General features: G+C 32.2%; 2 protein-coding genes across 25 annotated transcripts in view; one reads left to right on the top strand and one right to left on the bottom strand.

Annotated features, from left to right (window-relative positions):
* Window positions 1-16,318, bottom strand: part of LOC126720434 (uncharacterized) — a 101,339-nt gene that overhangs the window by 56,185 nt on the left and 28,836 nt on the right. The gene's annotated exons all lie outside the window — the stretch shown is intronic.
* Window positions 8,102-16,318, top strand: part of LOC126720431 (disease resistance protein RUN1-like) — a 186,940-nt gene continuing 178,723 nt past the window's right edge. For 7 of the 22 annotated variants that reach the window (XM_050422918.1, XM_050422919.1, XM_050422917.1 and 4 more), the window contains exons 1-4: window positions 8,102-8,451; window positions 8,680-9,769; window positions 10,093-10,308; window positions 10,412-12,352. In XM_050422918.1, coding sequence (XP_050278875.1) covers window positions 8,831-9,769; window positions 10,093-10,308; window positions 10,412-12,223 — 2,967 coding nt within the window. In that variant the 5' untranslated portion in view covers window positions 8,102-8,451; window positions 8,680-8,830 and the 3' untranslated portion in view covers window positions 12,224-12,352. Of the gene's footprint in view, window positions 8,452-8,679; window positions 9,770-10,092; window positions 10,309-10,411; window positions 12,353-14,610; window positions 14,707-14,806; window positions 14,925-15,636; window positions 16,213-16,318 lie in introns of all 22 variants that reach the window. The other 15 variants (XM_050422927.1, XM_050422925.1, XM_050422929.1 and 12 more) reach the window with 8 other exon arrangements.

Below are 16,318 nucleotides of genomic sequence, written 5' to 3'. Positions count from 1 at the left end.
TATATTAAATATTCGCTCTTGTGATTATTATTTAACTAGTCGCAAACTCACATGTTGCGCGTGATAATATTTTTTTGGTGATCTCATTATATATAGATATATATATATATATAGAACCTTACATTTAACTTTTTTTTTTTAACCTTTACACACACACACGCACCTAAAATGTGAATCTTTACATATACCTTTAAGTAAACTATATATATATATATATATATTCCACTTCATTAGATGTGCTAAACCATAGACTACTACTCCATAATGATAATTGCTAACTAATTTTATCTTTTATTTTTTAATGATTTCATTTATAATGCTTCTTACCATTATATATTTACTAACTAATGATTTGCATAACAAAGACGTTAAATGAGAGATAACATCGTTCATTAGATTTTCAAAAAGTAACAGTGTTTGAAGATTTTAAAATTTATATAAGGTTAAATGAAATGTCAAAAAAAGATTTTAAATTTTTGAACTTTATTTCTTATGCAATTTCTATTAGTATTGGAGAAAATCACTTTTTTAGTTATGATTGGAAATATGGTTTCCATGATTAAAGTTTGGTTAGTTTTTAAGTTTAAATTTAGTACTAAGATTGTATTTTTTAGAAAATTATGGCTTGGAGTCTAATTTGTATTAAGGTTTGAGGTCTCATGCAAAATGGTCCAAATGAGAGAAATGAGCCAAAGAGAGACTGAAGTTTAGTTAATTTCATTTTGAGCTTATTGATGACTTTTTTCCTCAATTACACGGAATGATTATGAGTAAAAGTTTTTAACAAATACAATGAAATTTTTCATTACAAGGAAACATCTATCTTGGAATTAGCCTTAACAAAAATCCTAATAGATTTTTTAAGGCTTTAACAACTTGTGGCTAAATGGAGTGGTTTTGTTGTAGGTTGATTTGTGAGTATGGATTTGGACCTTGGATCGCTTGTGTGATGGTTTTGGTTAGAGAGCTTTCATGGCCTTTGTCTGTTTGTCAGTATTGGGTGGGTTTTAAGTTGTAAGTGACTGGGTGTTAGTTGGGCCGAGTGTGCTTTGGATCTCAAATCTTTTGTTTTTTCCATGGTTTGAGAGTCTATGGTGTCCATCTAAGAAGATAGTGGCACAATGCCAATCAAACAAATGGTTTGGGTGGTTCCAATAATAGCCCATAATATAGGCTTAGCACAACAGTAAGAAAAAGTTGTCTATCTCTCGGGTACATTTGAATCAAGGGTTAGAAAAGTAGGAGGATTTAAAATAAAAATGTGATAAAAAATGAGAGTATAGAAGATATTTGAGTGTTCTCTTATGTGTGTTTAGTTGGGGGGATGAAAAGGTAAAGAGATAGAAAATTCATTTGTTTGGTTGAGAAGAAAAATGAAAAGATGGAAAATAAAATTAGTATAAATTTATAATTATATCTCCATTATTAATTTGAAAAAGGGGAGAAAAGTAAAATTTATAAACTGGGTAACCAAAATTAATCAAATGTTGATGGGCTAGTGTGAGAGTGAGAGCTAGAAATCTGTCATACTTGAGCTTTGAAGCGTGAGAGAGAGAGAAAAGGGAGGGGATAAAGAAAAGTAATATGATTGTGGCCTGTATTAATTTACATGGTACTTTAGTTCAGAAATCTTAAAAAAAAAAAAATTAATGTGCCGATTTTCCATTTTACCCCTTTTAGTCACCCCCGGTCTTGTGCTATGATCCAGGGCAGATTAGTCCATTATCAACGGCTCTAAATCAAAATAGGCTCCACCACCTTAAACTCTCACTTCAGCCCATGAAAGGGCGAAGAGCTAAGAGTCCATTGGACATGAAAACCTACTTAAACAAAACTAATATCTTCTCCTAAAAAAAATTAGTATTACTATTGAAATTTTTTTAAAATAAATTTCTTGATTTAAAAAAAAAAAAAAATCTTTCATCATCTAACTTACCCTTTTTTTTAATGACAAAAGTTTTTTTTTTTTTTTTTTTTTTTTTGGAGAAAATTTAATGATAGAAGGTAGGTTATACATTTTATGGTTTTGAAATCCGGATCGTTCAATGAACCATAAGAGGGAGATGTTTAAGGTTTTTGAGGTTGAATTGAAGTCAAACCGTGATAATGTCATAATTAATTTAATAATTATTTAAAATATAAATAAATATATTAAATTAATAAAAGTAGAAAAATGAACTTAAATAGTCCAAATAAATATAGAGATATATTTTTCAAATGTCTTTTTTATATTATAACTTTCATAAGGCAAAATAAGAAATACTAAATCTTAAGAAAACCTAAATAGTTTTTTTGTTAAAGCTCAATATTTTACTCTTTTAATCTTTTTATGACAGCTTATGTCTAAATTATCTTAAGTCATGCTTAAGCCCATTTGACTACCTACTAAATCGTTTTATTCTAAAGCCCGTTTGAATATTCAACCATTTATGAAAATTTTAAAAATAAAAAATAAACAAAAAAACTAGAAGAGTGGCCATACAAAGCATTAAAAAATTGATTAAACCCAATAAAAAAAATAAATAATAAAAAAAAAGAGTGGTTGACAGGATGTATTTAGGGAGTGACAGAAAGCAAGTTGTGAATCATCTTCAAATTAGACTAGAAGACTCTAGAGTGCAAAGGAAAAAACTCAGAGAGAAAGAGAAAATGCAAAAGCAGCAGTCGGCAAAAATGCAGAGGGAGAAGGGGCGAGCGAGACTGAGAAGAAGAATAAGAAGAAATGTTGGGGCGATCTCAAGGTCTAAGGTTGAAGCTTTAACAATGGCTGAGCCTATAAGTACCCGGTTAACCTTGTGCTAGACATCTTGAAAAGATGGTTAAGAGCTAGAATCATTTGGTTAGAAATAGAGAATACCCAATAGGAGAATTGGTCTGGCAAGAAATCCCACATGTCCAGGGAGTTGCTAGCACTAGAAAACATAAATTCTTGCCAATATAGGTGGGACTCTAATTCTATAGGCTCATTGATGGAGAAGTAAAGTGTTGCATGACCCCAATAGCTTTCTTTAATTCGTTTATCTAGTCTTTCTTGTTAGATTTATTTTTTAGTTTTAGTTTTGATTGTATATTAAATTATTAATTTTTAATGAATTATGGCCTTTAGTCTAATTCCTATTTAGGTTTGTGGTTTATGCAAAAATGTTAGCTAATTTCACCATGAGCTTATTGATGACTTTGTTCCTCAACTGAATATTGAGTTTTGTCCAAACTTGTAAATTTTTTCTTATATTCGCTTGACAGATCATAAGTGCATTGGACCAAAATTTGTAAATGTGTAGAGTGAAGTTGAGTGAACAACAAACTTTTGTCTTCATCCTCAATTACACCGAATGAACACCGAATGAACGATTACAAATAAAAGTTCTTAGACAAATACTGGCAACAAAACTTTCATTACAAAGAAATTTCCATCTTGGAATTTAGCCTTCACAAAAGTCCAAACATGATAGTCCACTTGTTGGGTAATTATCAAATTTCCATCATGGAATTTAGTTATGCCTTGCTTCAGTAATTAAGATAAGAAGAAGTTTCATAATTGGACCACCTACTAGTCCTCTTGTTGGGTAATTGTCATGTTCACAACTTTGCTTACATAATAATATCTTTCTTCCTAATACTCCACTCCTACAATTATATCAACATTTTATACTCTCCACAATTTCTCTTCTATTCTCTGTTCTTTCAACCGATTGCCTCTCTCTCTCTCTCTCTCTCTCTCTCTCTCTCTCTTCATCTCATCGACCTTGACAAAGTGATCAGCATCCTTAAGGTCCTCTCTCTTCTCTTATTCAATACTCTGTGTGAATTCTCTGTTTTTATTTAATTAAATTTATATTTGATTTGTGTTCAATTTCTGTTTGAGTGATGGGAAAACAGTGGAAAAGTGGAGAAAAGTAAAATTTATTTCTGGGTTTTTTTGTGTTTTCCTGTTTTATATCTGAATTTTTCCTCTTGTAGTAGTTGTGAGATTGTCAAAAAAAAAAAAAAAAAAGTTTCGCTAAGATAAAATAGTGTTTGTGTAGCAATAACTTCTTTCTTGATTTCAATGCAGTAATCATAATTTTTAGGACGCAGTTTTTTTATTTTTTATTTTTTTAAGACTCACTAAAATTCCAAACTTATAAAAATTATAATTGATAAAGAGGCATAGTTGCTAGTTTGAATTGGTAAAAAAATTGTATAATTGATGTCAAAAAGTGGCTTTCTATGAAGGGTCTTTTCTCTCAAATCTCATTTTCAGTGGTTTTTCATAAAAAATGTCAGGAAAAGAGAGATACCACTTGTATACCTACTTTGTTTTGCTGAAAAAATAAAAATTTTCTTGGGTCTTTGTTATTTTCTTAATTTTTTTTTTTTAATAAATAAATTTGATAACATCCAATCTTACTTTTAAGTTTTGAGTTTTTTTTTAAAAAAATTGTTGACTTGACCCACAACAGTTTTATATATATATATATATATATATATATATATATATATCTATATAATAATAACTAATAGTTGAAACGTTTGACTTTTTGTTTACCTCTCCTCATTGTGCCACGTGGTTACATAAATTAATTCCACATCTATGACTAAAAACACAACAATTGTATCTTTTCTTTTTTTGAGAAACAACACAATTGTATCTTTTCAATTAAACGTTTACCATAAAAAAAAAAAAACCTATTATTATAAACTAGAGACACAACTCTTGGGGCAGTAGTTATAAAAAAAACATCACTTCTTTTTTTATATTTTTCTCACTGAACATTCTTCTTTCCCTTCTCTCTCTCCCTCTATCCGAAATTTAGTATTTGCAACAGGAATTCTCTTTTTGATAGCACCAGCCAGCAAAGTTCCAAAACAAGTTTAAAGGTCAAATACCTCTCCTCAAATGTATGGTAAATAAAAAGTGGGTTAACGTAGCACAGTATTTGTTTCATAAACTCAAAGGATTTGCGTGAGTTCTAAGTATGTGTTATTGTGTGATTCATTTTCATATTTGCGTTAATATTACTTTCAGTGGTGATATTGATTTTGATGTTGGATTACATAGTAACGTAATTGGTTTATTCTTTTCTAATATTATTCCTTTTTCAAACAACAACCTTAGACAATCTCACGATGCAACAATAAAACGAATACAGTAAATAGAGTTTGATATAAAGAAGTATATATGAAACTATCAAATTGGTTTTGAGTTACTACTTGGTGGATTCTTTGGGTGACTTATATGTATTTATTTATTGCGTGAAACCGCCTAATTGATTTATTGGCTATATGTATTTGATGAGAATACATGTCTAATTTGGAAGCCATTAATTCTTTTTATTTCATGAAACCACGAACGGTTTGATGACCCAAGCCTTGTACCGGTTTGGGTTAATTAATGGTGGGAAAGAAAGAAACAGGTTTCATTATAATTTATAAAAGGTATGATTCTTGACTTATGTGCAAGATTGTAATGGCAAGAGTTAATGGCATGCAATCTATGAGTAATATGTATGGGAAATGCTACCAATTAATATTTTGACAGTTTTTTTTTTTTTTTTTTCCTATAAAAGTAATGTTAAAACTTTCTTAAAATGGATTCTTAACCAGTGCCCTAAGGGCACTCGTTTGCATGACCCTATATATATATATATAAACACGGTTGATATCTTTTGTTAAATTCGTTAGCTGTGTATTTGGCAATACATGATGGATATGTTATGAAAGATTGCATGGATGTAAATGACAGTTAAACATGTCATTAATGCTAATACCCTAGCTTTGGCCTTTTATGTGCAAAGGTGTATGGGTTTGATGAATAAAGAAAATTTGGTCAATATAATAGAGTCAAATATTTTGAATCTATTTTATTAGACTCAATTTTGGCGTTGCTGCCAATTTTGTTATTAGTTAGCCTCTTTACTAATTCATCAAGGGACTCATTAAAATAGCATTATGAGAGCTATTGTTAGTAATTTCAAAAAATTGGAGTATAAGCCCAATATTTGGATGCGTAGAACTTGAAAAAAAAAAAAAAAAAAAAAGGTGGATTGTACACTGATGGGGCTTGTATAATATAAAAGCAAAATGTTAGACTTTTTGTCGACCACTTCTTATTGCACCATGCGACTATATAAATTTATGCTATGTATATACTCCCTCCGTTCCACTTTGTTTGTCCTCCATTTCATTTTTGAATGTTCCAAAATAATGTCCTATTTCTAAAAATAAGAGTTATTAATTTACTAATATTCTTATTATACCCATATTTACTAATGTTCCTATTAATAATTCAATTTTTTGATAAATTTATTTTTAAAAGGTAGACAAGACAATAAATGATGTTCCCTTAAAAAGTTTGACTTTTCAAACAGAACAAACAAAGTGGGACGGATGGAGTATTTAAAAACACCGTAATAAACACATTTTCAGTTAACAGATACATTTTTATTCAATATGCTCATTTTAGGTCAATAGGCACCTTTTCATTCAATAGGAACATTTTCGGTCAATAGACACATTTTGGTATATCTAATATGAAGGGTTATAACTTTTCAATAAGCAACTTTCGATATATCTAATTTGAATGGTTATGACTTTTAATAGGCAACTTTTGGTATATATATTACAACCTATCTTATATATATATATATATATATATCTAATTAAACTAGAGACGCAATATTCTGTCTCTTATTTATTCCCACAAAAAACTAATAAATAAAACATCATTTCTTTCTTTTGTATAACTAATAACACTTTGTGCTATTTCTTTTAATATCATTTTAAAAAAAAAAATTCATGTAGTTTTGCTTACTACTGCAACTCAAAAATGATGTTTTTCCCCCCGTTGAAACTCATTCAGTAGTTATTCCCGTGCATCGCACGGGTTAGCGACTAGTATATATATATATATATATATATATATATATAATCATTACGGTTAAAATGTTTGTTCATATTAATGGACCAATGATCTGACTTTGTCTGACTGAACCCATGAGTTAGTAGCTTGAGACATCCTCGCTATCTCTAAAACTGGTCGGTTTGGTTTCTTTTCCATTTTTTCCCCATAAAAAAAGTATGTTTGTAGTAAGAGATAATGCCATCCATTAATGGTAAATCTCTAGTGACTATTATTACTTATTTGACCACTATAATGTAACAAACAACACAATAAAAATGAGTCCATACTTATTCTCCTCTTATACCAAATATTAAATTACAAACGTTTTTCTCTTAATATTTTTATTATTATGTTACATCTAATTGTTGGCATATTAGGGAATCATTGTGAAATGGATCAAATTACTATTACCTCCATTCAATGTCGCTGGTTCTATTAAAAAATCCTACTTTTTAAGGGAACAACATTTAATGCTATGTATTTTTTTTTTTTTTTACAGAGAATAATGCATTGTCTTTAATTATAAAGGTAAAATAAAGGGAAAGTTGAGAAATTTATTTATTGACTTTAAAATAAAGGACAACCTTATGGGACTACTAGAGGGCCAAGAATTTGGAATAGATGAAGTATTCTTTTTGGGAAAACTAAAAGGATGCGTCATTTTAGCTGTGATTGATCAATGGTGTGAGGATACAATGAGTGCATGCAGCATGCATTGACATGGGGAAGGGTTTATCCTATATATGAAGATCAAGAGGTTTGATACTTAGAAAAAATTTATTAAAAGCATAGCATTTATTTTGTAGTGATAAATACAATTATATAATTTTAAGTTTGCAAGGTCGATTCTTGGATGTAAAGGGCACTTGCATGCCTACTTTGTTTAAAAAAGAAAAAAGAGTTGTTTACTTAACTGAAAACAGAGGATGTATTCCTCCACATCAAATCGTTCTCTTCTTCTCATTTTTTTTTCCTTTTAATTTCTCTTTTAAACTTAATTGAATGTACTTTTTTCTTAATCTTTATTGTAGTTCAAGATTTGCCAATATATTTCTAATGGCTGCCATTAGCACTCCATCTGCCTCATTTTCGTCATCAATTTCTTTTTCAACACCACAATGGAAATACGATGTCTTTCTCAGCTTTAGAGGTGAGGACACACGCAATAGATTTACTGACCATCTATATGTTGCCTTAAAACAAAAGGGCATTCTCACCTTTAGAGACGAGGAAAAACTTGAGACGGGAAAATCTATTTCATTAGAGCTTTTGAAAGCAATAGAAAAATCAAGGTTTGCAATTGTCATTCTTTCAAGAAACTATGCATCTTCTACATGGTGTTTGGATGAACTTGTAAAGATCATTAGGTGCATGAAAGAAATGAAGATGATGGTTCTACCAATTTTTTATGATGTGGATCCATCTACTATACGAAAACAAATGGGTACTTTTGCCCAAGCCTTTGCTAAACATGAAGAAAATTTCAAGGACTGCATAGACAAGGTGCAAGCATAGAGAACTGCTTTAAGAGAAGTAGCCAATCTCAAAGGATGGCATGTACAAGATAGGTAATCCAATTTGTCATTTCTTTCTTTCAAATATTCACATAACACCTACCTCATATATAGCATTGTTTTGAACCTTATGTAGACCAAAATACATGTCTGTAGTTCTTTCAAGTTCTGTCTTGAGCCAATTAATTTTCAATCAGCATAATAGAAAATTGGATTTTCTACCCTTTATTAACGTATTTATTGTGGTTTATACTAACTACATATTTTTTTTCTTCATTGCAGGCCTGAGTCACAAATTATCCAGAGCATTGTGGGAGAATTGTGGCATAAATTAAGTTATGCATTCTCAGAATGTACCGAAAACCTAGTAGGAATAATTTCTCGAGTGGAGAAATTGGAGTCATGTTTGGATTTAGGGTCAAACAATATTCGCATGGTGGGTATTTGGGGGATGGGAGGAATCGGTAAAACAACTCTTGCTAGAGTTGTTTTTCGTAAGATTTCAAATAACTTTGAAGGTTGTTGTTTTCTTGCTAATGTTAGGGGAGTTTGTGAAAAAGATGGTTTAGTTCGATTACAACAACAACTCATTCTTCAAATTTTGAATGAAAATATGGGTGTAGAAGATGTTAATGAAGGAGTTTTTGTGATCAAGAACAGGTTACGTCATAAAAAAATTCTTCTCGTTCTTGATGATGTAGATCAATTAGACCAATTAAACAAGTTAGCAGGGGATCATATATGGTTTGGTTTAGGTAGTAGAGTTATCATAACAACAAGAGATAAGCATTTGCTACAGACCCTTGGAGTAGATGAAATATATGAGGCTAATGGATTGACTCATGATGAATCTCTTCATCTTTTGAGTTTGAAAGCATTTAAAAAAGATCATCCACCCAAAGAATATCGAGAGTTGTCCAGAGGTTTTGTATATTATGCTAATGACCTTCCTTTAGCTATTGAGATTTTGGGTTCTTTTTTGTTTGGTAGAAGTATCCATCAATGGAAAAGTACATTAAATAGACTAAAACAGTTTCCTGAAAAAGATATTCTCCAAGTACTTAGAATAAGTTTTGAAGGACTACATGAAACAGAGATGGAAATATTCCTAAATATTGCTTGTTTCTTTAATCATAAGAAGAAAAAAGATGTAGTAGAAATACTAAATTATCTTGACCTTTTTCCAGATATTGGATTGGGGGTTCTTTTTGATAAATCTCTTGTTAAATTTGATGATTTTACCTTGTGGATGCATGATTTGCTTCATGAAATGGGCAAGAACATAATTTATGAAGAGTGTCCTAAAGAGCCGGGAAAACGTGGCAAACTGTGGTTGTTTAAGGACATTAACGATGTACTGACAGAAAATACGGTAAGCAGTTATTTAGAAAACTAGATCATGTATCCTATTATATTATTCAATGTGAAAACTTAGATACAATACTTTAGGTTCTATATTTTAGTTTCCCAAATGAAATTCACTCGCTTGCTTGGATTGACCAATAAAATACAATGTCATCATTTTCAAGGATAATTAAATTAAATTCAACTATGAGTTCGAATTTTATTGGGAAATCTAATGAACTGCACCTAAAGTATTGTATTTGTACCTAAGCTTTAAAAGAGTAAACTTAGAGTAGCTTTAGTAATCTTACATTTTGCAATTCACTAATCTATTTTATTCATGATTACTAGGGAACAAAAGCAATTCAAGGCATAGTCTTAAAGTTGCATAAACAAAAAGAGGCATATTGGAATCCTGAATCCTTTTCAAAGGTTCATGATCTTAAATTGCTCATAATTGATAACGTTCACCTTTTGCACGAGCCCAAATATCTTCCTAATGCCTTGAGATTTCTTGACTGGAGTGAATTCCCTTCAAAATATTTTCCACCAAGTTTCCAACAAAAGGTAATTTAGGTACTTTTTACAACTTTAATTTTAAGTTTTCATTATACTGTATGGTTTTGTAGAAGCTAATTTTTTTTTTTTTTTCCTTTTTGGATTTTAACAGTCTTTTGATAGTTTGAAGTTCATCAAATTGAAGGAATCACTAAAATTGATTGAAACTCCTGACTTCAACGAAATCCCAAATCTTGAGAAATTGGATCTTGAGGGTTGTATAAATTTACGTTCCTTGCACCCATCAATTGGAGTTCATCAAAAACTCACTTTTCTTAACCTAGGAGGTTGCAAAAACCTCAGAAGTCTTCCAAGCAAGTTTGAAATTGAGTCTCTTGAGATCTTTATTCTTTCTGGTTGCTCAAATTTAAAAAGAATTCCGGAGTTTGGAGAAAATATGGAAAGTGTATCAAGGCTTTACTTAGATGGCATTGCTATTACAAAATTACCCACATCAATTGGGAATTTGACTGGCCTTGCTTCATTGAATCTAAAAGATTGCAAAAACCTCAAAAGTCTTCCAAGCAAGTTTGAAATGGAGTTTCTTGAGATCCTTATTCTTTCTGGTTGTCCAAATTTAAAAAGAATTCCAGAGTTTGGAGAAAATATGAAAAATGTATCAGAGCTTTACTTGGATGGAACTGCTATTACAAAATTACCAACATCAATTGAAAATTTGACTGGGCTTGTTTCATTGAATGTAAAAGATTGCAAAAATCTCATGTCTCTTCCTAGTACCTTTTTTAATATGAAATGGCTCAAAGATCTCAATCTTTCTGGATGCTCAAAACTACCGGAAAACTTGGTGATTGAGAAAAGGGTAGAAGAGGTTGATGTGAGTGGAACTGCCACAGGTCTTATGGCTTATTCCAATACTATTTTTCAAACTCTTAAAACACTAGCTTTGGGTGGATTTAAGCGGAGAAGTCCCAATCACATGGGCTTGTTACCGACTTCTTTATGGGGCTTGTGTTCTTTGACCCGTCTGAATCTAAGTTATTGCAATCTCAATGCAATCCCCAATGATATTTGTCGCTTATTCTCTTTAGAAGATTTATGTCTAAGCGGCAATAATTTTAGTTGCCTTCCGGAAAACATTGCTCAACTATCTAGGTTGTATCAGTTGGAGGTGAACAATTGTACGAGTCTTCTATCATTGCCAAAGCTTCCATTAAATATTATTTATATTGAGGTGAACAATTGTACCTCACTAGAAACGCTACCAGATCTATTACCATCAAATTCTCCATTAGGGCTTTCCCTCCACCTTACAAATTGCAGTAAATTGGCTGAGAATCAAGGCTTCATTGACAATGGATTCCTGTTATTTGCAGCGATAATAAGTTCCTTTCGGTGCCATCGCCGCTTCTACAGTTATGATAGTGTTATCCCTGGAAGTGAAATTCCAAAGTGGTTTACGCATCAAAGTATTGGGGATGAGGTTAGTATTCAAGAACCTAATTCTCTTTTGTGTAATGAGTGGATCAGGATTGCTGTTTGCGCTGTATTTTGTTCTCATCCACATCACCAAATCCCCGAAGAAGGTTCACTTACCTGTTGGTTGAGAGTTAACGGAAAAGAAATGAATAATAATACAAGCACGCTCAACTTTGTTCCTTTATCGGATCACACTTGGCAACTTATTTTGCGTCCTCAATTCTACGAATGCAATGCAAATGAAGAAATGAAGAAATCATTGTGCGAATGCGATGCAAATGGATTCAGTCAGATTGGAATTAGAATTGATTCTCATTACGGTGAATATAACTTTTATCAGTCAGATTGGAAGGAGAGACTGATAAATTGCTTTATGATAAAGAAGTGCGGGTTGCGAATGGTATACAAGAAAGACGTTGAAGATCTTAATTTCGACAATTCGTCGGCAGCGGCAGCGGCAGCGGAAGGTTACAAAGCCAAGCTCTAATTACGAACCTCACCCAAAAAGGATTGAAAGAGTCACGAAATTTATGGGTGAGGAACTGTGAGGAATCAAGTGAGAACAAGGAAAGTGCTGAAGAGCTAGGTGATTGAAGGTTAATCAACTTTTTTCTCTGTAAGTCACTGTCTTTCTTCTTTTTCATGTGTACAAATATTAATGGATTGCCCACCATATATTTGATTAGAGTTGTCAATGAGACTCCTAGCAATTTGACTAGAACAAACAAAGAAATGCAACAAAAAGCTTCTTATTGTACTGGTTTATTGTTGTTTTCTTCCGTTTAAAACAGTACTTCTCACTCCGTTAAATTTTCATTAAGCATAGAAACTCCACAAAGTGAAACACACACACACACTGAGTTAGAGCTTGGAATCAGTAGCAAAATGTGTGGAGAGGAGAGAGAAGCCACGAGTGCAGAGGGGAGAGAGAGGCAGAGAAATTTGAGAGTGATGTCTTGCAGAGTTTCCTCTCCTTTGCTTGAAAAAATGCCCTCAGTGATACTATCCCAAGTGTTCTGTCAAGCGGGTGGATATAATGTCTAGCATTTGGACTCTTCACTATGCCGTTTCCAATCCTGTACCCTATGCTTATTGTGCATCTGTTGCTTCACCAAATGTCTTCCCTTCTACATGGTCCGCACCACAATTCCACATGTTTTGGTAAAGCTCGGTCTAACCTTTGGTGGGGCTGCCTTTCTGTCTCTTCTTTTCTACAATGTTGGTGTCTTTGAGTTTGGTAGGTAATAATTTTTCTCAACCCTCCTTCTGCTTCTAGTTTCCCAAATCTAAGGATTCTAGTACTTTGATCTGTAAAGTATGCAACCTCTGAATCCCTCCCCACCCTCATCACTGCCTTCCCTGTCCTCATTTTAGAAATCCACAAGCGCAGCCTCATTTTGTTTGCATGACAGGTTTTTCAAAATGAATAAAGTAGAATTCCATGAATTTATGATTGTGATTGTGGAAAAAATTTGTAAAGTTAATAATGTCACTTACTGTCATCAACAAATGGTGAAGATGCAAGAGATACGCACCATGAATTAATAATTGCTATTGAAGAAGAAGTTCAAAAAGGTAGCAATGTCACTAATGGAAATCAACAAATACTGTGAATAATAGATAGTATTGAACACTTATTGTTCCAAAGTTGCCTTTGCCATTGTTTTCCAATGTTAGGAAAACGTCTTACACCCCATCATCACATGTGACGCATGTGCAAAGGCATGGGTGAGATCTTAATAATATTTGAATCTCACTTAAATGTGACATATCTTTTAGTAAATTAGATTTTTTGTTCTTTTCTTTATTTGGATTCCACCTAATTTCTTTTTTTCCGACATTCAGGAATTTAATAAAATATATGTAATGTCGATTTTGAATGGAAGGCTGGTATCAGCCTATCACTTGCATTGCCCCGTTGATCTGTAATATTAATAGTTTAAACTCATTTTATACATAACATTGCTCGTTAATTATGGAAATTTTTACCATATATGACTTTTGTGCTTTGGGCTCTTGATATTCTTGAAATTTTCCTGACTTATTTCAAATCATTACCAAGGCAAACCATCCATACTCAATTCACATGTTTGTCTTTTTAGTAATTAGACTCAAGCAGGCAAACAACTGTGTAGACAAGGTTGAAAATTGGAGAAGGTAGTCTGCTTAGATTTGTAAACCCTGCACTACTTGTTATCGTTGTTGGTACATTATGTCTAAAATTTATGTTTTGTCACATTTTCATTGTTGTTCTGTCAGTTTAACCTGATGAAATACATTTCATAGTGAATTGATAATACACCTTCATAGACATCGAAGTATATATATAGGGTTTTTATTTTATTGCATGTCCCCAAAGGCAAAAGGATGTAAAATGAAATTGCTTAGCTTCTGTACATGTTGTGGCAAATCAAAGATACTTTCAGGTGGAATTCTGAATTAGTTTGAAAACTCTATAGCCAAAATGATTATGAGAGAATTTTACAAATTCTTGTTTGTGTTGCTGACAAACTCGTAAGGCCTCATTCCAAATCTAGGGCTTATTTGGTTGAAAAAGGATAATGGTTGTTGCATACTAGAAATTGTCAAAACCAAGTTAGAAGGCCCTTTATTAATATTTACTGACACAACCATAAGTGAAGACCCTAAGCTTTGGAACCAATTATGTAGGTTACAATTACCTTCTAAAATGATTGTCATAATTTGGAGATTTTTTTTTTAATTTTCTTCTTGTGATGGTAGAATTGAGAAGGCATCTGAGGACTTGGTCCTTTGAGTCAAAGATACTGAAAGAATTTTTTTATTTTTCTTTTTCTTTTTATCTAGAGAAATCTGGTTTGGTTTGATCTGTACATTAGAACTAATTTCATTCAGCCTTACTTGATTCAGGCATGGATGAAGAGCTGGACGAAGGGAGGGAGTTTTAGGGATCTTAAAGCACTTCTCATTTTCCTTTTTCTCTATTTTATGGTATATTTGGACTTGTAGGAACAAGGAAAATTGTGAAGAAAGAGCCTTTCTCTGCAATTAATGTGGTCTTGTATTGTAAAAGTTTGATTTCAATGTGCAGGGTAACTTACAGTTCAAAAAACAAAGAAAAGCCTTGATAGTAGCAGGATAAGTAAGTGTAGACCTTTAGAGAGAAGGACATGCAGGGGATCCAAGCTTCTTTTGAAAAAATAGAGAAGGTGCATGTCCATGGCTGGTTGTTTCAGCTGAGCTTTTTCTTCCATTTTAATCTTTTTGTGGATATTCACAAATTAAACATGGCACTGCCTCTAGTAGATATTGCCATAGATTTTCAAGATTAAATTCCATTAACTGTATGTGCATGTATGCAAGCCATTACATATTATACATGAACAGAAGCTTAATGTAGATATTGAAGCTCCTAAGTCCTAACACCAAGAAAAGTGACTTTGTACCTTTTCATAGCATTGTAAAATGAATGCTATTTACATATAAATTGATAAGCAAAAGAATCTATTATTGATCTAGAAGCTCTAGGAAAGCCTCCTTGACATACCATACATTCTCTAACTTCAAACTATTTGGATGGTCAAAATGACAGCCTCTTCTTAATAAAATGTGTATGTCTTTGTATTTAATAAATCAATTTCAAAAAAAAAAAAAAAATGAAGGAAAAATCAGAAATGGGGATCATGAGAATGACACATATCAACTAAACGACAAAAATATATATTCCAGCTTTCAGGATGTTCCCTATTGGCTATTACATAGCATCTTCTAGTTTGTCCAGCTTTTTCTACATAGCATCTTCAAGCTTTGAGATTTCTCTTTGTTAGTATTATGAGAATTTACAAATAGGTGGCAGAGTTTGTCAATTGAGAGGTTGTGGTGAAGGACATTCAACAGTTTACAAATATTTGTGTTTGACAGGTGGATGGATTCCCTGCAGAGTCTATATCCCTAGCAACCCTTGCCCCTAAATTCTTTGTGAACATTAGCTTGGATAACATGCAGCAAACTTTGAATCTTATACTTTTCTGCTTGTGCTGTTTTGGTTCCTTCGTTTCAAAATGTATGAAAAAAGAATGGCAAGACAAAGAACTTTGTGGTGTTTTGAATGCAGTAGAAATCATGTGCTGGAAAGCAAGTAAACATTGAAACTGGAAGCTTTTACTGCCAAAGGTATATAGATTTATTGTTCTATCCCCTGTTCTTTTCTTACATTCAGAACTAGGCTTCTAGGTTGTCCTTATTTAAAAGTCCATAAGTACAAGCTCATTAGTACAGGCATGACACATTGACAGGTAGTTCAAACTGAATAAACTAGAATTCTAATTCTTATATATTTCCTTCTTGTCCTTTCCATATAATATGGTTTGCTTTATGTTAAAGTATGCAAAGGGGTTTTGTTTGTTTGAAACTGTTAACAGGCTCTTTTTTTTTGTTTGATCTGTCCACAAGAGCTGGCTGATCAGTGGAAATTTAAAGAACTTAAAGTTCTTCTAGGTATCGTTTGTCTTTATTTTATGGTCTATTTGGTCTTGTAGGAACAAGGCAAGGGAGATCCTTTCCCTGCCACAAATGTGGTCATGCATAGTAAAAACTTGATTTC

Source organism: Quercus robur, chromosome 4 (genome assembly GCF_932294415.1).
Source record: "Quercus robur chromosome 4, dhQueRobu3.1, whole genome shotgun sequence".
Taxonomy (NCBI): domain Eukaryota; kingdom Viridiplantae; phylum Streptophyta; class Magnoliopsida; order Fagales; family Fagaceae; genus Quercus; species Quercus robur.
This window is presented reverse-complemented; position numbering and strand designations above follow the sequence as displayed.